Source organism: Odontesthes bonariensis, chromosome 16 (genome assembly GCF_027942865.1).
Source record: "Odontesthes bonariensis isolate fOdoBon6 chromosome 16, fOdoBon6.hap1, whole genome shotgun sequence".
NCBI lineage: Eukaryota > Metazoa > Chordata > Actinopteri > Atheriniformes > Atherinopsidae > Odontesthes > Odontesthes bonariensis.
The window spans coordinates 9,822,969-9,844,842 of NC_134521.1; the positions used below are offsets into that span (position 1 = coordinate 9,822,969).

The following is a 21,874-nucleotide window of genomic DNA, read 5'->3' on the forward strand; positions in this document are numbered from 1 at the left end:
AGACAAACAAACAAACAAACAAAAAGCACAAGTAGCAGCATCACATATAACACAACTGTGGATACAGGTAACCTTGAACCACAGGACAACACAACAACTGCTTAGCGAGCGAGCTACTGGGCTAATGAATGTGTGCGTGTGTGTGTGCATGGGATACACATGGCACAGCTCCCACATGATAACCGTGCTTAATTATGAGTGTATAAGTGTATAGGGCCACAATCCACAGCCCCCTCCAGCAATCAGAAGCAGGCCGAGAGGGCCCCCAGACCCAGGCCACCAACAGCCCCCAAGGAGCACAGAACCTGGGAAGCCCACCGCAGGGACAACCACCCACCCCCCCCAGAAGACGACAGAGGAAGCCCCCGGACAGAACCCCCACAAGCGTAGGGCAGAGGCAGCCCACTGGCCCCGCCAGGCCCCCGCCAGGCCCCCGCCAGGCCCCCGCCACTCAGGCATGGGCCGCACGCTGGAACTGGTCCCCACGAGCCCGAGCGCCCCCAAACCCCCAGGCAGAGGCCCCGCTGTGTACAGGAGCCCGAAGGGAGAGGGGTTAGAGTTTACCATTCTAATCAACTCAAAACTCAGTTTCTGCTCTAAAGCTCCTTTCTCCTCCAACACAGCCTGAACCCTCTCAGACGAGCTTTCTGTCCTTTCTTTAAGGAGTCTTCAGGAACAGTTCTCCAGGCTTCCTGAAGGACATCCCAAAGCTCTTCTTTGGATGTGGGCTGCCTTTTGTTCCGTTCTCTGCCAACATGATCCCACACTGCTTCAGTAATGTTGAGCTCCGGGCTCTGGGGAGGATTCATCCCTCCATCAGACCTGCTGCCACTGATTTTCAGCCCACTTCTTGTGTCCTTTGGCACAGCTCAGCCTTTTCTCCCCGTTTCCCTTCCTTAAGAACGGCTTCCTGACAGCCACCCTTCCATGGAGCCCATTTCTGATGAGGCTTGGGCCAACAGCAGATGGATCAGCTGAAGGTCCAGATGCATCTCTCAGCTCCTGTGTCAGGTCTTTGCTGGATTTTTCCTCTTTCTTAAGGACATCACTTTCAGATCCTCTTCATCTGCTGTAGATGGTTCTTTAGGCCTGACACTTCTTCTTTTGTCCAGTTTCCTCAAATGTTTTAAGGACACACTGCACACCATGCTGAGATATGCCAAGTTTTCAGCTGACAGCTCTTTGGGAATCACCTTGTTGCTGCAGAAACAACGTTTAATTTCTGTCAAACGATATCAGCTGGGATATCAGCTGGGATATCAGCTGGGATATCAGCTGGGATATCAGCTGGGATATCAGCTGGGATATCAGCTGGGATAGGTTCCAGCCCTGAGCTGGTTTAATAGAAAATGGATAGGACAACCATCTTCAGTCATTTCTTTTTAACATTTAATGTACCATGAATATAATAGAGAGACATTTTTACAACACAAACTAAGAGATTCATTCATTCACATTTTTTATACATTATATCAAGTATATAGTCCACAACATCACGATCACACTTAAGAGGTAAGAGGTGGAAGAAAGCCTTTAACCCCCAATGAATACACAGTACTCTGTCCCTTTACACATTTGCATGTTCCCCTTTTTGAAGAATAATCAGCATCGATCAGCATCACACCTGGGGGACCAGAAACATCTATTTCCACTCTTTGTTGCAGCTAGTAGTTGAGTGCAAGTGCAGCACATGATTGGGGCCCCAAACAAACGCTGTGATGTTGCTCCATTTGCAGAGCAGACCATATTGGTTGCTGTGATTCCAGCAGCGTGAGTTTAATAGGAGAAGTTGTCAAAAATTAACTCAATAAAATGCCAATTTGTGAGGGGCATGGAATGTTCAAAGGGATGTAAACACATACAGGAGTTCACATGATGGAGGCAGACATTCAGAACATGGGCCAATTAATCTGCACGATGCCGCACAGGACTGGGTTTGGATAAGAGATGCGAGCCAGGATGCTCATTCCTCCAGGGTCCGGAAGGAGTTCTGCATGTCCTCCAGCAGCTGGGCGAAGTCTGCTTTGATCTTAGCTTCGCCGTCTTTAACAGGGTCCTGAAGAATCCATGGAAAAATTATCGTTAGTCTCGACTGAGGAGCGATACATTAGAAGAAACAAAAACCAACGACAAATAAAGAATCGTGTACCTTGAACTTCATGGAGCTGATCTTGTACAGGATCTCGCCCATGTGCTCCCTGATCATGGCCCAGGTGATCTTGTTGTCGCTCTGAGCCGTGGTCTCCACGGCGTGGCGAGCCATGTCGTAGAACGCTATCATGTTTGAGAGGATGCCAACAGTCTTGTAGAAGGGGCAGAACCTGTGCGCAGCGACAAAAGAATGTGTGACAGTCAGCGTTTGTGTAACTGTAACCACATCCAAACGCTTTGCTTTCACACAAATCATCTGATACGTAAAAGTACATCAACTGCAGAGACGTGCTGCTCCTCTAAATCTTTAATTGGTCCAAAATAAATACAATGCATATGTCACGGAGTTAAGGTGTAGTGTGATTCCACTTGCCATAAAAAACTCTTTACACAACACACAAAATAAGTCCTATGGTACTTAAATGCAGCACCCCTGGAGATTAAGGTTGTGCACCCCGGGGGTAAACAGCAGGCGGACCTTGCTGTCTCCCTGGTAGGTGCACGAGTTATGAGCTCAACTATTGTTTTATATTAATCACTTTAATTTTATTACTTAGGTGTGGTTTAAGTTGTATTTTATAAACCTATAGCTCCTAAACGGTTGAGCACGTTCTTTTCCATAAATGTTGACGGTATTTTTGTCTTTTTTGTTTATAAAATGGCTAGTGCTGCACGTCGTTAGCTAACCTAAACTTTCATTTCACATTTTTCAGATGTGTGTACTGTGTGTGTGTGTGTGTGTGAGGAAACCGGGACTGATTGTCTTAATTCCCCACCAGAAATAAAAGGCAAGTTTGCCAACCGTGACCATCTTCTTCAGTGATAAACACAACGCAACAGAGAGTAAAAAGCCGCTACACATATCCCAAAATCATTCAGAAATGGGCTGACTTTACAGAGAGCTGCACAGGTGGAATGACAGGAAAGAAGCAGCGAGGCAGATGCAAAGGAACGAGCCGTCACCTGTCGTAGGGCGTGTAACCGTTCTGCTGCAGGAAGTCATCTTTGATGAGCTTAGCAATTTCCAGGGTGATTTTATCAGTCTCAGCGAGGGAAGCCTGTGAGCAAAGCAAAAAGATCAACCGCGTTATAACGCTATCTTTCCACGGCTCTGACAGAAGAAAAACTAAAAGTATTTCAACACCAACACTGAGATCATACATTTTAGCCGGTGACCCTTATGGTACCAATCTGAGCCACAGATCCATTTCTTTGCATTGGACAGGTCTTTAAACAGTTCTGTAGTCAAGTTGAACCCAACACGCCTCACCTTGCCTACAAGTTGCACAATTTCAGCCAAGTCCTCCTCCTCCTGGAGAATCTCCTTCGCTTTGGTACGCAGAGGGACAAACTCAGGGAAATGCTTGTCATAATGCTCATCCAGAGCTCGTGTGTACTTGCTGTAGCTGATGAGCCAGTTTACAGAAGGGAAGTGCTTTCTTTGAGCCAGCTTCTTGTCCAATCCCCAGAAAACCTACCAAGAGGAAAACAGAAAGGCCTCACACTCACACTCAGACTGTTGCAGACAGAGGAAGAACTGACTGAAGCGTCACGGCCAACTGCTCACCTGAACAATTCCCAATGTAGCTGATGTGACCGGATCTGAGAAGTCACCACCAGGGGGCGACACACTGAAAGGAATGTAGCACATCAAAGGAGAAGTTAGCTTGATAATTGATGCATTACATGTCTAGGTTTGACGGTAAGGCTGACAAAGCTTTCATAATTCCATTAAAAGCTTCACAGGCAAAGATATTGATGTCAAACACCTTTAAAGTCATTTCCTCACAGAACCTAAGACAAGAATACCAAATGAGTTTTGCAAGTGAAGCAGTCCTGGGAACTTATTCATAGTCGACTCACGCTCCGACGATGCTGACGCTGCCCTCTCTCTCCGGATTGCCCAGGCACTTGACGCGCCCGGCGCGCTCATAGAAGGAGGCCAGTCTGGCGCCCAGGTAAGCAGGATATCCGCTGTCTGCAGGCAACAACATTCCCGTCCGATCACAATATCTACTCTATTGTATCGCCGTGTCTTTATACAGTATATTCATATAAATGACCCCCAGGAAACTCACCAGCAGGCATTTCAGCCAGTCTGCCGGAGATTTCTCTCAGAGCTTCGGCCCATCGAGATGTCGAGTCGGCCATCATGCTCACGTTGTAGCCCATATCTCTAAAGTATTCAGACAGCGTGATCCCTGCAGAGACAGGTTGTTGAATTTGTTAGGATAATAACAGGGTGTTTAAAGTTTCCCCACTTCTTTAAAAAAAAAAAGAATAGACTTGAAATGTCCGATTTGACTGCTCTGTGAGGTGAACGGCTGGTACCTGTGTAAATGGAAGCCTCTCGGGCAGCCACGGGCATGTTGGAAGTATTAGCAACCAGAGCCGTTCTCTTCATGATGCTCTCAGTTTTGCCATCAACTTCCATAGTAAGCTGTTGGGCAAGAGCAGCGTGAACATACAGCGTGAACACCGATCCTGTACTGAGTGGCTTTAATAAGCTGAGGGCAAACTGTTCAACATAGAGCTCAGATCATCAAAACATTGTGACTAGTAGGAACATCATGCTTACTGGGCAAACATCACAGTGGAAGACAGAATAATAGCTAAATATTTCAAACATCCTTATGAATTGTCAAATTTGTTGTGCACGACTATGTCTGTGTGGAGCTTCACGCTGGACTTTGGCCAGCAAAGTATTCGGTTTTAGCTCCAGCGGATGCAACGATAGCTGCTGCTGATGAGGCAGCCGGAAAAGCCCGTCAGAAATCAGAAAGAGCTCCTCAGACTCTCGATTCTTTTGGCTCCAACCTGCTGCGACTTCTCACAGAACTTACAGATATCTGCAGAGTCTTCCAGCCAGGTTGAATCTGGGAGCCAGTTGTGGCTGCATCCGGAATAACGGAGCAACGTTACACAATGTTTTCCATCTTTTGTGCATCCCAAACATTCTTTTGAGTGAAACGATCTGCATTACGCATTCAATCGAGCTTTGGAAATGTTAATGCAGTAATGAGCTTAAAGGGTTTCAGCAGCGATGCAGTCACAGACGAGACACATCCACCGACCTCGGGGAAATCACGCAACACTTCGGACATTTCATTCCCACGCTCTCCACAGCCGACGTAGATGATGACATCACTGTTGGAGTACTTGGACAACGACTGCGAAATCACAGTCTTTCCGCACCCAAAGGCTCCCGGTATAGCGGTGGTGCCACCCTGCACGCATCTGAGCAGCATAAAGGTCACACAGTTTAGAGATTCAGATTCTCTTTGTTGTCATAGTAACGAGTACAACGAAAAGTAAGGAGCAGGCCTTTCAGTGCAGACATATAACAGTTCGTAAACAATATAACTATAAAAAGGACATTATGACTTCATAAAAAACTGTGTAAAAACAATATGTTGCAATATATTAGAACACAGCTCAAAAGCCAGTGACCCCACACAGAGAAGCAGAGACCAGTCAAACCAGTCTATGAATGGTAAAATAATCTCTCATAATGCCACAAGTACATCCTGCATTTACAACTTTAGACCAGCTGTAGTTACGAACAGAAATGAGTGCAAAACTCACGGGAAAAGTGCGTCGAGAACCCTCTGACCGGTCAGCAGTGGATGATTGGCAGGCAGTTTCTCTGTTACTGGGCGGATTTGTCGCACTGGCCACACCTGCATCATACTGAACTTCTCCTTCACGCCTTCAAACTCAAGCTCCAGAACAACATCCTGAAAGCAAAAAAGATTGAAAATCCGTCAAAAGGCTTCACCCTAAAGGTAAGTGTTTTGCTTTAAGAGCAGCACTCACAGAAATGTTGTAGTTCCCGGGTGGAGCCAGGTAGGTGACGGTGCCTCTGTTGCGCGGTGGAAGCATCAGCTTGTGCTTGATCAAGGAGTTTTCAAACACCATACCATAAATATCTCCACCGGTTATGTGACTGCCAGCCTGGAAAGGGAAAGTTGATGAGCGGAGTTGATGAGTGGAGATTAAAATGTACATCAAGAAAAAAAAAAAAAGCCTCTTCCTACCCGAAGGCTCTGCCCAGGAGAAAACTCCCATTGGAGGTCTCTGTTAAGGGCACCGATGTTCACTCCTCTCGGGATGTAGATACTCTGAGTGATGTCATTAATGTCCTTCAGTGGACGCTGGATGCCGTCAAAAATGGAGCCCATGATACCTGGTCCCAGCTCTACAGAGAGAGGTTTCCCCGTCCGAAGGACAGGGTCACCCACAGACACGCCAGCTGTAGCGTAAAGTTAAGGGAAATTTAAACCATAACAGAGTGCGTTACCCGTTTAACCACAAAGAAAGGAAATATGGCAGCAGAAAGGATACACGTCTCCTCATAGACCTGGATAGTTGCCATGTCCCCCTCCAAACGGATGATTTCTCCCACCAGCTCACTGTGGCCGACACGAACCAGCTCATACATGGCAGCTCCGGCCATGGCAGTAGCTGTCACCACTGTTAAACAAATAGATTTGACAAAATAAAGAGCTAAAAACTCAAATGTATCAAGAATCTTTAGTGTCACTATGCAGGCATAATGAAATTTAGTGCAGGAGCTCTTGGCTTTGGATCCACAAAAAATATCTAAATAATATACAAGAGAATAAAAATAGTAAAAGTTAAAGTAAAAAATGTAAAAAGTTACAGTGCAATCCGGTTGTTGTATGACTGTATTGCACATATTATACAATTAAAACAAGCTAATGAGGAAATTAAGAGTTCAAAAAGCCACGTAAACACGACACGGTGATTAGACAACAATAAGGACATGTTTTATCTTACAAACAGGCTTTAATATGCTGAATAATATGGGTTCATTTGTAATGCTGCTAATAAACAAGCAGGGACAACGTAATCGAGATACTGGATGATGTCAACATTGCTGCATCGGGTGTAAAAAGATCAGCATGTGGCTTTTACACTCAAACATTGTATTAATAACAGAATAAGAGAATAAATACAGTGAGAATCCAAAGAGAGGGCTAACAAACCACACCTGGTCCTGAAACTCCATGAACATATCCGAACCGGCTTTCTCGCTCCTCATCCTGGATTTTAGGAAGATTTGAGGTGTCCATCTTTTTACTTTCTGTCCTGTAAAAACCCAAGGAGATAAGAGTGCAGACACAGTTGCTTTGCAGTCATCACAACTGAACACACTGAGCAAACAAACTTGAGTGTAGCTCATCAACATTATTGATAGGCAGGCTAGAGTTACAGTATCTGTCTGCTGTTCTTCATTTTCCTGATGACAACCTATGATTTACACAATGCAATGGCAGGCACACATATTAGAGGACCATTATGTGCTGGTGAGGCCAGAATCTTATGGTTTCCCTGAGAAAATGAATGGCCAAGTCGAAGAGTTTAAGGTCACAAGCTAATCCGGCTACAGCTACTATACCTTGTGTACGTTGCTCCTTCCTGCAACAACTCAAGCTAAAAGTAAACGAGAGTCGCTCCTCAATGAGAGGAAAAAAAGACTGCTGGACAGATGGCGGCATTATGTTTGTCACAACAGGAGTAACGTTGGGAGCAAAGCTGATTTGTGCGTGTGCGCGTTAAGTCAGGTGACAAGCTAGCAAAGACTAGCAATCTTCATCACCACCGACGAGCAAAACCAAACACAACGATTTGTCTCGACACATTTTGCCAGTGAAGTGGAGACGAAATTGTTCCAAACTACGACCCAAAAAGCGCTAATATCAACGTGTTACCTGATATTGAAACGCAGTTGTCCCGGTTTGTGTCTACCGTGTCAGGCAGAGGAGGAGCTTCACTGTCATAATCACCTGCCGAGCACCGGACAGTCACGGGAAGAAAACACCTCCATTGTGGCTCAAGAGGCTTCCTCCACTGTGGCTCACTGGGTTCGTTAAGGATCCAAGATGGCGTTTAACGCTCATCAGTTGCCTGGTCGATACCGTTTCGTTGGTCTACAAGCCTCCCACTAGGCGCACTACTGACCCCTGCTGGTCATAAACTGGAGGTTCACGTTGATGAACTTGTTATTTAACGTTAAATCAAGGTGCTTTAATTTGACCTGATTCATGTTTGCACTTTCTGTGAACGAATTTATCTATAAACCCAGATACTAACTATCCCTTATGTCCCATAGATTGATTCATGAAATAGACAATCCAGGAAATATAGAGCATTACAGAAGTCAAAATAAATTCGGTCCACATTACAAAAGTTAAAGAAGGACGAGAGCACAGAGGAAGAGAAACAAGATATCAAGGATGAGGCCTTCACAGGATGAGTTGAAAAAAATTTAATCGATCAGCTTTTTCAAAGACACATCACAACACATAATATGACTGCTGAACAAACTATATTTAGAAGATATAATGCTCCTACTTCACGTATGGCGAGACAGTAAAATGGCCAAAAAATTGAGGTAGCAATTTAAAAAAACTCTAATTAACATAATGCAGGGTTTTATATACAAGTCATTCTCCAACATGCTGCATTTGAAAAGCTTTTAACTCAACAAACACTGACTTGTCATAGCAGGAAAAGCACAGGTGTTGGCAGTAACATTAACAACGGCTCAGGTCTGCTCCAGCGTTCCATTCAGTCATGACTATGTGACAGGGAGCCAGTGTTCGCAACATAAAGACCCTGAAACTGAAGAAGCTACATGGAATTCAGCCAATCAGGGCATCAATTATTCATACCAGTGTTTTTCCAACAGCAGCTTGTCAGAATATCCTGTGAAAAAGGCTTGATGCTTGGATTAGAGTCGGCTAAGGTCTTTTCAAGGTGTCAGTTTATCTCAAGAGGATACTTTATCAGATCAATTAAATCCCAGTGAAAGTTAAAAAAAAAAAGATAAATAATGGCTCATTTAAACCATGGTAACACTTACTTAGCCTAGAAGACGTGAGTTCTCATCAGATTAAGAAAAACTTGTGCAAACCGTGCAGTCGAAGCATTAACACATTAAATATTAATGTGGCAGAGCAGAATAACTAACATTAGGTGCAGTGAACAGTATATAGAGTACACTAGATGGAGCCAAACAGAACGATTCACATATATTTGAGGTGTTTTGAAGGTATCCTAAAGCACAGCTTATTCTGACCACTCATTCTCCTCGAGCTCAGAGTCATCCTCAGAGTCGGTGTATTCAACTGCAATGCGCCGGGATAGGATGGTGGCCACGTCGTTCCCCACAGGCTCCCGTTTGTTCTGCTGTTCTTGCTGTTCTTGGACTTTTTTCAGCTGGATGCCTAATGAAGATGTAAACATTTTAAATTCGGTTGCACTACTGGCTCTGATGCAAAAGCAACAAACACTTTCAAAGAAGCCCATAAAGAGATAAAAGAGCCAAAGAAATGGTGTGAAACTGTGCAGATGCCCCGACTCACCCATGCGAATTGCAGACAGAAGGTCACTTCTCACATCTCCCACAGGTTTAGTTTCTGTTCTGCTGCTGTTGCTGTGTCCTGGCAAGTGTGAGGGTCCTGCTGGGGGAGGGAGGGGAGGAGGTGGGGGACCTGGGGGAGGAGGGACCATGCAGGGCCCCGGAGGAGGTACAGGTGGGAGTGGGAACCCTGGGCCTACATGTAAGACTCCATTATGTGGCGCTGGTGGTAATGCACCCAGAGGGAAACCAAAGGCTGTCTGGGCTGATGGGATGGGTGGGCCTGGAGGAGGAGGCGGAGGAATAGAGCTGGGACAGTAAAAAGAAGGAGAATTATGTTGCAAACGCTTGAAAATGAGATTACATTTGAATTTCTCTCTGATTATGGAAGCAACAGATGCACATACTTGTAATCTGTGGGGAGAAGAACTGAATCGTTCATCTGGTCCGCTGCATGAGGCTCCGCTGGGGCGTAGGTTACTCTCTTATAGTTGACATCGATGCTGTGGTATTCATGCTCCACAGGTGGTAAAGGAGGGTGCACGTTCCCAGGGACGTGATCATGGGACTTGGCATAATTCCATGCAGCCTGGGCCGGTATTGGAGGAACTGGGTAGTCCAACAGGTCCGGCCTGGGTACACAATGACAGGGAGATTCTCATCTCATATCTCCATGTGGGGTTAGGGTTAATAAAACCAGAAACTTTCCTCAACAACGATAAAAACGTGGGCAAAACGTGTCCGGTGCCTTGGAATATGTTACACTATAATAGGGGTCCTTTTTCCCCCCCCGGAGGTACAATCTATAATAATGTACCCCTTAGGGTTAATTATTGGACCTAAAGGTACCTATATGGACCTTTTTGAGGGTCCAAAAGGTACATATATGTACTCAAATGGTAAAAGGTGCATATATGTACCTTTTGTTCTACATGCTGGTACAATAGACAGTCTTAGAAATGGCAGTAGCCTAAATATTAATATGTTAAAATAATTATTTAGTAATTTTTCAGTAGGCTAGTAGTTATGTTTTTTTAAATGTGAAGGTTTCGCTGTTTCCTTAAGTATTCAATGAAGATGTTATCTTCTAAGCCATTTTTGAGTATCCTCGAAATAAAATACTAAAAAAGAATATATTATATAAATATTAATAATATCAATCTTGTCCCGTGACTACCTGACAGACCATGCGCAGGTTACACATGTATAGTTCTCGTAGCCGGCCGGCCAGCTAGCTGTCTACAATCTGATAGACACTGAAAGCGTTGATAAATCTACATGTTTAGCTCCAGCTCATCACTAGTCTTCATCCTCGTGGATTTACATGTTGTGGACCTTCGACCGTCTTCTTTCGCCACTCTCGCTCTCTTTGGGATCTTAGGATATTTCTTAGTTCATCAATTTCACAACTGACAGCTTAACACTCAGGTAAGTCTGCTTTTATTCTATTTAATTCTATTAAATAAAATAAAATAAAATTAATTAAATAATTATAAATAAGCTAGCTAATAATAATTAGATAATAATTAAATAATTAATTATTTAATAATTATTCTATTCTATTTAATTATGTACTTTATTTTCTGAGAGTATACTGAAAGATGAATCTCTGTCCATTTCTTGAAGTCTGAGCAATCATCCAGGCCCTGCGAACGAAGAACCTTAAACTTGCTGCATCTTTACCTTCTGTGAACAGAACTATGAAGCACTGACCTGCCATCCGGAGAGAGCGATCCCTCTGATGACGCTCCCCGCCGAAGAGTCTGCGGATGGTGGTGGTCCGGACGGAGCTCTTTATCGAAAGCCATAATTTTCCACTCTTGCTTGCGGTTTCGAGCCTTTCTCACTTTCTTAACTTCGCGCTGAAGCGTGCTGCTGTCCACGCATCGCTTCTGTTCCTGTGGAGGGCGGAAAAAGGTGGAAAGACGATGGGTGAACAAGCACTCGATGGGTAAACGCATCAACTTGAAACAAAATAAGCTAATTGTGCTCTCACTCTTTGCCTCCGCCTTTCTTTCCTCTTGTCTTCAGTATCCTGAAGCATCTTCTCTTTCCACAAGTAAAAAAAGTACGAGGGGTCCGAATAGAATTTCATCGCATCAATTGAATCCTCTCTGTGTTCATGAAGACATTTAGGAACAAGATTATTCACGGAACATTTAAAACGACTGGATGCTTGACTTGAAAACCTCGCAGCACCTGTAAGAAGTGAGGGTGCTGAGAGGCGGAGGCCCGTCAGAGGTGTTGTACATGTCAGCCACAGAGTTGGGAATACTGCCTTTGGACAACACCTGCTGGTCCTGAACAACAGAGCTTCTGAATGCCTTCCTCATGTTTATGTCCTGAAGAGGGGCTGCGAAACAGGAAGACAGGGGATTCATTTAAAGCACCTGAGAGTAAACAAAAGAGTAGACTCTTAAATCAGCAGACAGGGTGGTCTTCTGGTGAACTGACCCTCCTCCACGTTGGAGTCCAGCTGGGTGACTTTGACTGCCAAGCGGTCAATGCGGTCCTGGAGAGAGTTTGCACGCATATAAAAGGTGTTGGCCTCATTAAAAAGCTCCCCAAAAACATTTTCTGCATGTTTACCTGCAACCAGAAGCAAATGAAGTGAGAAAAAGAAATCCGTTTAAAGCACGCCAAATCTCAAAGGCCAGAAAAGAGGAGGAAAGCACAGCTTCACACAGCGAAAAGGTGAAGTCATCCTTTATACTTCTATTCCTGATGGGAACTATCAGTGCATTTCTAGATCATTGCACTGGATTTTGCTCTTGCATTAAGTGCTTGCTTGCTCTATCTAACGTTACGGCTCAGATCCACTTAATGTGAAAGCTATCATGAGGCTGCCTGTACCCACCTACTCTTCATCTCATCTGCCTGTTGTACAAAGCTCTAAGCCCCCGTTACTTCAGCAAATCCACAGACGCTCACACGCATACAGGCACTCGTCAGAAAATCCATGGACCAGATGTCCAGGAAAACAAATTCTCTACATTTTTCTCTCTCAGTTTCTTGTATTTCAGAGCAGCACCTTCACAAGAAAGGTCCTTTCTACAGAGGATACACCTAATTAAACTGAAACAGTTGAGAGGACTATGAAACAGAGAAAATCAGAATATGTATGACTCAAGCCTTTTTGAGATCAGGTATTCGGGGGGAAAATGTAGAAATACACTCGGTAAATTACAAAGACGGACTGTTGTGGTTCTGTACTGGTCTGTTGCATTAAACTGTGCAACAGCAGGGACTTTATTCAGTGACTTTAGTGAATGAATGTGGGACTTCCAGACACAGCCGTGGCTAAAAAAATCAAATACCGGCAGTTTCTGGTGAGTTTTGTGGTGTGTTTGTCCAGTCTGACCTGAAATAATAACTGCAGAACACTGCCAACTAAGACCCCGCTGTGACAGGGATGAGGTTTTTTATGTGCCGGTCAGCCGGAGCCTCTCTTTATAGAGTTCTCTCTCAGCTTGTGTGGGTTTCCTTCAGGAGCTCTTGTTCCATCCCAAAGTCCAAAGGCACGAGCGTTAGTCTAGTTTGTTATTTTAAATCAGCCACAGGAGCAAGTTGTGCATGGTTGTGCATGCACAACTTGCTCCTGTGGATGCGAACAAGCTCTTCTGCAACTTTGCAGAATAAAGCAGGTATATAATAATGGGTGAAATACTGCTTCTTAGATAGAGAAACACTTGTTTTATTGTAAGTTTGTGGGATTCGCTATTAATGTGGCAGTGTTTTCATACATGTCCCCCCCTACACAGAACACATCTGAACACTGTGATCTTACTCAGACTACTGAGCTGACGAATGATGGCGGACAGAGTGTTGTTGGTGACACATTCCAGCTCACTGCCGATCCCATCAGGCACGGCGCCGTGGCACAAGTGCCGAGGCTCAATGTTTCTCCTGACCAGAGGCATGACCCCTTTTCACATCTCGACAGTCTGAGGGGCAGAGGACACAGCTGGCAGCTCACCGGATGCTGCAACCTGCAGAGTGAGATAATCAGCGGCTTAATCTCCATTAATGAAACTATATATAGCAGTGCAGTGACAATCCAGCTCAATGCAGAAAGCGCACTTACCTGTACACTAAGCCTAGATTTCAGGTTGATAATGTTTAATAGGTCTATTGTATTCATTTGGTGAAGCACCGTGATGGACAGTACACATATTATAATTTTTTATATGCACACAAATGCTAGTGCAAGGATTTCTGTATGATATTTTCAAATCTTGCAGATAAAAACGAACACTTATGATAGAAAAAAACACGATGTTATAAAATAATAATAACAAATCCATGATTGGCAAAGCTTTTATCTATTTTTGGTTTGGTTCTTTTCAACAGAAAGCTGAAACATTGACTACTCAAACAAGCTTTAAGGGTTTTGTTCTCGTGTTATTCTGTGTTGTACATTGGACTCTTGTGCTAAATTTATCACCTTCTGTCAAAGTGGATTCAACATGCTCTGCAGCATCTGTTTTATTCAGCAAGCTTATTTAAAAAAAAAAAAGGATTTGGCAATTATTTTAAGCAAATATGCAATATAATTTGCACATCTTTTTAAAATGAGCTTCAAAAACAGGATTGCATGTGATCACAGAGACTGGTGAGCATAACATAACAACTGGACTAAACTTACAGACGACAATTATCATATTTCTTACTTATTTTTTCTTTTGCAGCAGCAGCTTCACACACAGTGAGGACTCGAGTTTGCAACTCTCACATCAATATTAAATAAACATTTTAGCATTTTAAACAAATGCAGGGGCCCGTTCCTCAATTATTATAATTATTAGCAAAGTTATCTACGTTGACAGTCTTTGGCTGACTCCATCCATGTTTTTTTCCCCAGAAATAAATGTAGTCACAGTTTCAGATAGTGTTTTCCTTTTCTATTAGATTTAGTTTGTCCTTCATTTAAGTAACTTAATTTAAGGACAACTATGACTGGTTGTATGTGTCTGACAACAATTAAGTGGCTGACTTGAGAAGATTTTTATCTTATGCAGATGTGGTTTTTACAAAGCCAGATTTGAGATTGACATTCAGACCGTGATGAACAAATAATTAACTTAATAAAAACAAATTCAACCTTAAAACAGACTTTGCAGAGAGAGGTTAACAACACTTTCTGGTTGATTAGCAATACCTTAATTTATTTTTCTGTTATGTAATTATTAAGCTACTCAATTTGTTTTTCTTGACAAAGTTTGAATATGTCACAGGTAGCCTTGTTCTCTCAGAGCTACGGTTATACAACAATATTGCCTACCGGCGGTCCCAGGTGGACGGTTACACAGTGGTGTCTACTCTGGCAGTGAGTTTCCGTTGGCTCAGTTCCTTCGTCTTCTCTTCACGTCAGCATGCAGGGAAGGAACAGTCAAAGTCTATTCCGAGCTGTTTCCTCCAAATTAAAGCGACGGTCTGATTGCCTGCCTACGCCTACAGAGAGTTGAAAAGTGACCGTCATCTATGTAGAGCGCAATTCACTCTGAAAACAAATCCCTGGTCCAAATCACAATCTGAGCCATGAGGGGATTTAGCCAGCAGATTTACTCCTGCGTCCAATCACCGTTGTTAAGGCTGCAGGACCTTAACATCCACTGTTTCATTTCAGGATGCTTTAGGTGATTTTATAAGGCACATAAATCATTAGCTGCCTTTCTGATTTTAATGTTCAATGGCAACTTTTTTAAAGTTACCTTGGACCTAAAAAAACACCTTAATTGTTGCCTGATGTGTTTAATTTGATTGAGCTTTGGTCTTTGGGATCTGTTGGAATAACCAGAAGTGTCACAAAATTAGTTTGAGCTACAGCCAAGACTTGAATGATACTAAATTTATTGTGTGATACAGAAAGCAGAAACACAAATTGTCACTTTTGATCAATTTTCTGACTTCTCAAACCACGGTTTTCAGCAAAAAAACTTATTTTAATACAATATTTGCAAAATCTTCTTAGCTCTGAAAGTACACCATGTGCAGCTTTTGAGCTTCTTTCATACCAATCAGAGATCAGAAATGTGTGCGTTTGTTTCGTGTGTTCGACCTTTTTCTCAGTTTTCCCTGCTCTTGTTTCAGATAACCTACCTTGCATAAGAGAGCAGCATTTCAGCTGAACTGGTCTGTTATCATCTCAGTGAGGACGACCTGGATTAATAATGAAATGCAACACTCACCATTTGATCTGAAAGCTCTCCACCAGCACACATATTAATGCCGTGCTCTCCTCACAGATGGCACAGCCTGGACAGGGGGAGGTATCAGTGTAACCCAGATATGCCGGATTAAATCTTTATAAGCAGCATTAAAAAAAAAAAAAACAGTAACTCACAGTTATTACATGGGCATTGCTTGTTTTACAGATACAATGTTTAATCCACCTATAACTATGCAATCTGCATTGTTCATGAGCTTAAAAGTAGCAACATTTAGCATGAATGCCAAAACAACAAAGCGATAAAGTATAATTACACAATGAACATATGCATACTGCAGATACAGTGTATTAGCACAGTGCTAAAGCAGTTTCAATGCTGACACACCCACAAAAGTCCAAACTAGTAAAGATCAAATTGAAAAAGAAAAAACACAAATTAAAACAGTAATAAACTGAAAAGTTTCGAAGCATTACATTCTGATCTGGAGCTGCCATTTTACTTTCAGTGGTCTCACAATATAATGATTTAAGTTTGTCTATAAGATCACTTTGAGCGGAGGATCTTGTGGTGCTTTGGTCGAAAGAGGAAAGAAAAGGTTTTAAATCGGTTTTTCAACATGTGCCCAGGATGGAACGAAAGAGAAGAACAGCGGTCACCATGACAACGGTTTAAAGACTAACGTTTGCCTCGGTTGTGGTAAAAGTTCAAGAAGGATAAAGAGAAAGGTCAGAGTGCTTATTATCATTTTATTTGTATTAGATTTAAATATCAGAATCTATAAAAGAGGAGTGTGTTTGAAGTCATGGCCAAGTCGACATACTAGCAAAGGCTAACACTATTATAAGCCTGTGATGTCTTTATGACCAGCTGCTACTCAAGACAGTAATGTTTTTGTAAAAATTCAGCCATTTTTAAGCTAACCAACTAATAATAAGCTTTGAGATTTGATCTCCACAACAAGGTCGGTTTTCACGTGTCAAAGTGCATCCATCCATTTTTTCTAACCGCTTATTCTAATTTAGGGTAGCGGGGGGGGGGGGGGGGGGGGGGGGGGCGTGAGCCTATCCCAGCTCCCTGGAAAGGTCACGAGTCACAAACAATCATCCACATTCACACTCACTCCTAGGGTCAATTTAGAGTCACCAATTAACCTAACATGCATGTTTTTGGACGGTGAGAGGAAGCAGGAGTACTACAGCTGGGAATTGAACCTGGAACCCTCTCGACTGTGCTGACCCCAACACCAGCGTGTAGCCCCGTGTCAAAGTGCAATGGTTCTTAAATAAGAAACAGAGGATATATTCAGGGCGTTTTTATTCTATTTATTCCTAAAACGTGGAGCTAACGTTGTTTAGATAAGGAAATTCTCATTTTTTGTTTGGTGGCAGCAGTGGAGAGTGTAGGCGGAAATATACGTGTGTGTGTGTGTGTGTGTTTGTATCATAAGTTTGATCCAGAACCGTGAACGGTGGCCAGTTAAGGACAAATTAAAAAAGAAATGTTTGTTTTCATGTGTTATGCATATAGATTTGAAAAGTCTGAACTGAGAAGACAACAGCATTAACGATGGAAGAGAAGAAAAAGAAGATGAAAAACATGCCTCTCCCTAAACGTGCACAAGCTGGTCCAAAGGAGAAGATGTCTGCTCCCGGTGGGTGGAAACAGAGCAGGAAGCCCAGTAAAATGTAACAGTTTTACAATCTTTGCAAAACCCTTTCCTGTTCTTAGCAGCTTCTATGAAAAATAAACAGGAAATCCTCAGCGTTGAACAGAAGAAAGCATGTCAAAAGGTAAATTAATTAATGAATTAATTAAAATTAAAAACATTTTATAGAATTAAAGACAGGGTCTGATATTCATGTAGATGTGCTGAAAAGGCTGGGGGGACACAGCAGTCCTACAGTGCAGATCAGTGGGAGCCCTAAATTGGCCATGGGATTACAATTTTCTGTTTGATAAAAAAACAATCTTGAATCAAATCAAAACACAGATCAAAAAATAATTTTTCATCGGTAAAATGAGTTCAATGTGAAATCCGAAGTTTCTCATTTTGCAGAGACTCTCCCGGTCTATATGGGGCAGCCCGGTCTCTACAAAATAATCCTGATCACACAGAAAATACAAGCTGAACACTTATTTCTGCCAAATATTCAGTTTTTCTTTGTGGCCAAAAGAATAATCAGTAACGTCCTGACAGACCTGTTTTCTCAGATGTCTTTTGAGTGTTTCTACTGAAACACCAAAAACTTGAAGGAAACCCAAACTTCGCTTCGGTCCAAACGGTCCAAATGTCACGGCCTGAGAACAAGCGGCAAATAATTCAGAGTCAATTACAGACTGAATAGGATGCAAGGGTAAAAAGTTTCTTAGATAGTTGTGGTAGCTTAGTCAGAGTAGGATCCAGACACGGTAAGGCGAGCAGGCAGGTTGTTGGTAATGGCTGGCTGGGATATTCAGGGTAAGGCGAGGCAGGTAGACACTAGAGGAAAAGGCACTAGTCAGAGACACTTGGAGAACTCTACGAAGAATCATATAGAGAGACGATTTACCACTAAAGATAGTGAGAATATCTGGCAAAGACTGGTTGCTCCTGCAGCTCCTATAAGGACGTCTTAATGAGTACTGACGAGGAGCAGGTGTGTTGGCAGGAACAATCCAGGCTGCGCCCAAGGCTCTCAGGAAAACCTGCTCGGATCCAAAACACAACAACCAAGCATCATAGTGACACCAACTAGTTTAGCTTTTGCTAAAACCCCGAGAAGCAGAAGAAGTTTCGAAATTTGAATCATTATCTTACAGATAAAGACTTAAGAAGCAAAGACTTTGAAAGCTAGAAATGCCCAGAAGGAGCAGATTTCTGAGCCTAAGGGACCTGTAGTTGGCATGGGTAAGTGTTCAAAGCATTACATACAGTGTTTTAAAAACCAGATAACACTTGATAACATTTGACTTTTGAGTGGAAATGGTAAAGGCATTCAAATCAGCATTCAACTGGTCAAATGATGCTCTGGCTCTGATGTGCGTTAATAGCCACAGAAAACAGTGCAGAACTCAGGCTCCAGCAGTGAGCACTAGTGACGTTTTTATGACAGAAAGTCACGTTTATCATTTGTAAACATCTCACATGAAGTCTCCGACTGCAACTAATCAACAAGAAGAACGGCGATTAATCGATTTTTACCTGTTTGCAAAATATCTGGCAGCTCACCCTCAGTCCTGCTGAGGTTATAATGCCTCTCTCTCACTATCGCGGCTTATGGGCTTGTCTCGGAGGCAGTTCTGTGATTACACTGCAGCCATCAGAGCTCTGAGCTTAAACACTGGCAGTGGGAAAGAATTTAATTGGCTTAAAAGATCTGTTTAAACGGGATGCTTTCGGTTTAAAAAACTGTTTTAGGTAAACACCAGAGCAGACTCAGTTCAACCCCTACTTTTTAGGAGATCTGCTCAGAGCAACATGACTTTGCATGCGTGGAAAACCAATTCTTTCAAACTGCACCTGATAAACATCAACAAAGCTGAAACTGAAAGGGTGGAGGCTCACATGTTTTCAGCTTTGAGAGTAAATTCTGTTATTTGTCACAGGTGTGGAGACAGGTTTGATCTACTACTGTAGACAAAGCAAGGCTGCTCAATTTCTCCATTGATAAAATAAATTCACAACTCTACAACATAAAAATTTATAAAAATTCATGTAGAATATAGCATATACTTTGTTGTCTACAGTAGTAGATCAACCCTCATCTTACTTTGAAGCTCCCAGATCAAGGAAGTGACGTCGACGCAGCTTTAGCAGCAGAGAAGCTATTAGGCTTGTGTTGATAATAATAAAGTCCTGGACTATGTACAAACTTCCAAATGCATCGTTTTGTGAGTACAGACCATATTTGTACTACTGTAGAGGTTTGGTGTCATGACATGTGATTTTAGTGTGATAATTTTGGAGATACTGCCAGGGTCCGTTATCGCTTGTACGAAGCTATTCGGGATAACTCAGTAACTCAGCTGATGTTCAGCCAAGATCGAAAAAACTTCGGGTGGGCTACTTGGCTGGATGTCACGGTTCAAATGACCCCAGGGTGAATCTACTCCGGAGTATCGCTTTAAGGTAAATGTGGTCTTAGTTGAAAATGTATTGGCTGTGTTGTTTATTTTTTTTGTGGGATGTTTTATATGTAGAAATGCATATTTGTAAAAGGGGACTGTAGTATGTTGTCGTGAAAGTGGCTCTTCCCTTGATTTTGCTCTGCCAATGTGGCTCTTGTGAAAAAAATAGTGAGTATCACTGGTTTAAGGTGTCTACATGTACTTAATAACTCAGTCTTATTGTAACTTAGCCAATAATCCGATCCTTTCAGTGCCATGTAACTCCACTGACTGTCTCAAAGAAACTGATCGAACTGATTCAGGATGACGACTGCTGGGGACTACTCCGGACCCTCCCGATCTTAATGGGCGAAGAGGAAGGCTGCACACATTGCTGAAGACAATGGCCAACACTGCACACGCTTTGCATGACATAATGCTGAAACAGCAGAGCCAGAGGTTGCTTCTACTTTGCTGCAACAAAAGGAAGAAACTAAGCTAGTTTCAGCCCAAAGCAATTATTTTTATTTAACAAAATTTATGTTTTGTATCGGATGACTTTATGATGAAATCATGACTAGTGACTGTTAGCTTTAGGAAGCAATGCTTTTACATCACATTTTGTTTGTTCAACTGCCAAAATACTATTTTACCCACCACCCAGAGAATGCTGTTGCATGTTGAGAAAAGAAAGAAAAGCCCACCAACCTGTCACAGAGAAAATAGATCAGTTTGTCCATGTTACTCCATTTTACTGTCATTTTGTTCTAACTCGCTTTGGTGCGTTTTTCATCAAACCGATCACGACATTCAGCCTCACACAACTTGCTCTCATCCCATTTTATCCCATATTACTGCTCCGACAAGGAACATGTGTTTGGATCACAAGTGCAGTTGTGTCTGAAGGATGAAAAATATAGATCATTTAGTTCTTCAGATATGAAGTATGTAACCTTGATTTGAATGTAGCGAACCCTTTAGCCATTTTTGTTACCAAAAGGTTTCTCACACCAGAAAAAACATCTGCTGTGGGGCGATATGGAGGCAAAGGAAATGTTGCTGCTCCCACCATCACACTCAATCAATCAATCTTTTTTTATAAAGCACTTTACATACATTAAAATGTAGCACAAAGTGCTATAACTCAGAGTACTTTCTGATCTGTTGGACTTAAAAAATAACACACTTTGCAAGCATGTCATGGCTCAGTGTTTTTAACCTTTGCAAAAAAGCAATAAAAATTGATGTGTATTTCAGCGTGAAAAATGGGAGGTGTGGCGTGAGAGCGTGTGAAACCGATCAAATGCGCGAGAGTTGGCAGCCCTGGATTCTGAGATATAAAATGGTGGATTTGGTGATGACTTGCGACTGTAGAGAGAAAGTGGAGTCTTTGTGACAGATGGAAAGATGGAGCATCCGTCTACTCGCAGAGGAAGAACTACAACTTTCCAGGGCAGGATTCAGTATGCAGAGGTTGAATTTGTGCCAAAGATATGCTGACGCGCGCTCTGCTCTGAACATTTGACAATAGGGGTGGGCGAAAAAAATCGATTCATGTACATATCGCGATTTTTAATGGGATGATTTTAAAAATCAATTTTTCTCCCCAGAAACGATTATATTACTTCATATCCGTGTACAGAAAAACTTCATCAATTCATTACATTAAGTCATGTTAAAACTAGCCCACATTTGTGCTGTGTGGACATTTGAATTCATTTTGTTACTGTAAACTTTAAAAAATGCTGTACATGTTAACCCATTTAGGCCTAAAACGCCTGGAAAAGAATGCCTGTAAAACCTATGGGCGATTTCAGAAAGACCCCCTAAAACCTGAAGTTTTTCTGGAAATTCAGCAATTGTGTCAACGCCTACTAAATGATTTATTTCTCAGCCTCTGTAGCAGATAGAAACAAAATTCAAAAAGTATTTGAGAGCTTACATCTGTGGCTTTCTTTGGAAATTGAGTTTATTTACATACACCTTCACGAAAATAGAAAATGTAAAAAGTAAAGTGCAGGAACAGCACTATTTTCAATTAGAAAACAGTAATAAATGTCCAGTTTCATGTCCAGTTTAG

General features: G+C 42.4%; 2 protein-coding genes across 2 annotated transcripts; both read right to left on the bottom strand.

Moving 5' to 3' along the window:
• Positions 1-1,367: 1,367 nt before the first annotated feature.
• Positions 1,368-7,993, bottom strand: LOC142402201 (V-type proton ATPase catalytic subunit A-like). The gene is made up of 15 exons (XM_075487757.1): positions 7,887-7,993; positions 7,166-7,263; positions 6,496-6,624; positions 6,189-6,403; positions 5,968-6,105; positions 5,737-5,888; positions 5,226-5,388; positions 4,483-4,591; positions 4,230-4,352; positions 4,015-4,129; positions 3,719-3,782; positions 3,422-3,625; positions 3,115-3,209; positions 2,150-2,321; positions 1,368-2,056 (listed from the first exon to the last, which is right to left on the bottom strand). The coding sequence occupies exons 2-15, from the start codon at positions 7,245-7,247 to the stop codon at positions 1,964-1,966; spliced, it is 1,854 nt and encodes a 617-aa protein (XP_075343872.1). The 5' UTR covers positions 7,248-7,263; positions 7,887-7,993; the 3' UTR covers positions 1,368-1,963.
• Positions 7,994-9,133: 1,140 nt separating this feature from the next.
• Positions 9,134-15,803, bottom strand: LOC142401688 (actin-binding protein WASF3-like). The gene is made up of 9 exons (XM_075487153.1): positions 15,727-15,803; positions 13,326-13,527; positions 11,993-12,127; positions 11,738-11,891; positions 11,535-11,652; positions 11,252-11,436; positions 9,946-10,170; positions 9,543-9,847; positions 9,134-9,404 (listed from the first exon to the last, which is right to left on the bottom strand). The coding sequence occupies exons 2-9, from the start codon at positions 13,456-13,458 to the stop codon at positions 9,247-9,249; spliced, it is 1,413 nt and encodes a 470-aa protein (XP_075343268.1). The 5' UTR covers positions 13,459-13,527; positions 15,727-15,803; the 3' UTR covers positions 9,134-9,246.
• Between the last annotated feature and the right edge of the window lie 6,071 nt (positions 15,804-21,874).

Excerpts from the sequence above, each read along its gene's own strand:
- LOC142402201 (XM_075487757.1), bottom strand. The coding sequence starts at position 7,247 with ATGGACACCTCAAATCTTCCTAAAATCCAGGATGAGGAGCGAGAAAGC. Across the intron at positions 5,889-5,967 it reads CCGGGAACTACAACATTTCT|GATGTTGTTCTGGAGCTTGA; the intron begins GTGAGTGCTGCT and ends TTTTGCTTTCAG. Across the intron at positions 3,783-4,014 it reads AGCGTCAGCATCGTCGGAGC|TGTGTCGCCCCCTGGTGGTG; the intron begins GTGAGTCGACTA and ends CATTCCTTTCAG.
- LOC142401688 (XM_075487153.1), bottom strand. The coding sequence starts at position 13,458 with ATGCCTCTGGTCAGGAGAAACATTGAGCCTCGGCACTTGTGCCACGGC. Across the intron at positions 10,171-11,251 it reads TCGCTCTCTCCGGATGGCAG|GCCGGACCTGTTGGACTACC; the intron begins GTCAGTGCTTCA and ends TTGTGTACCCAG. Across the intron at positions 9,405-9,542 it reads TCTGTCTGCAATTCGCATGG|GCATCCAGCTGAAAAAAGTC; the intron begins GTGAGTCGGGGC and ends CATCTTCATTAG.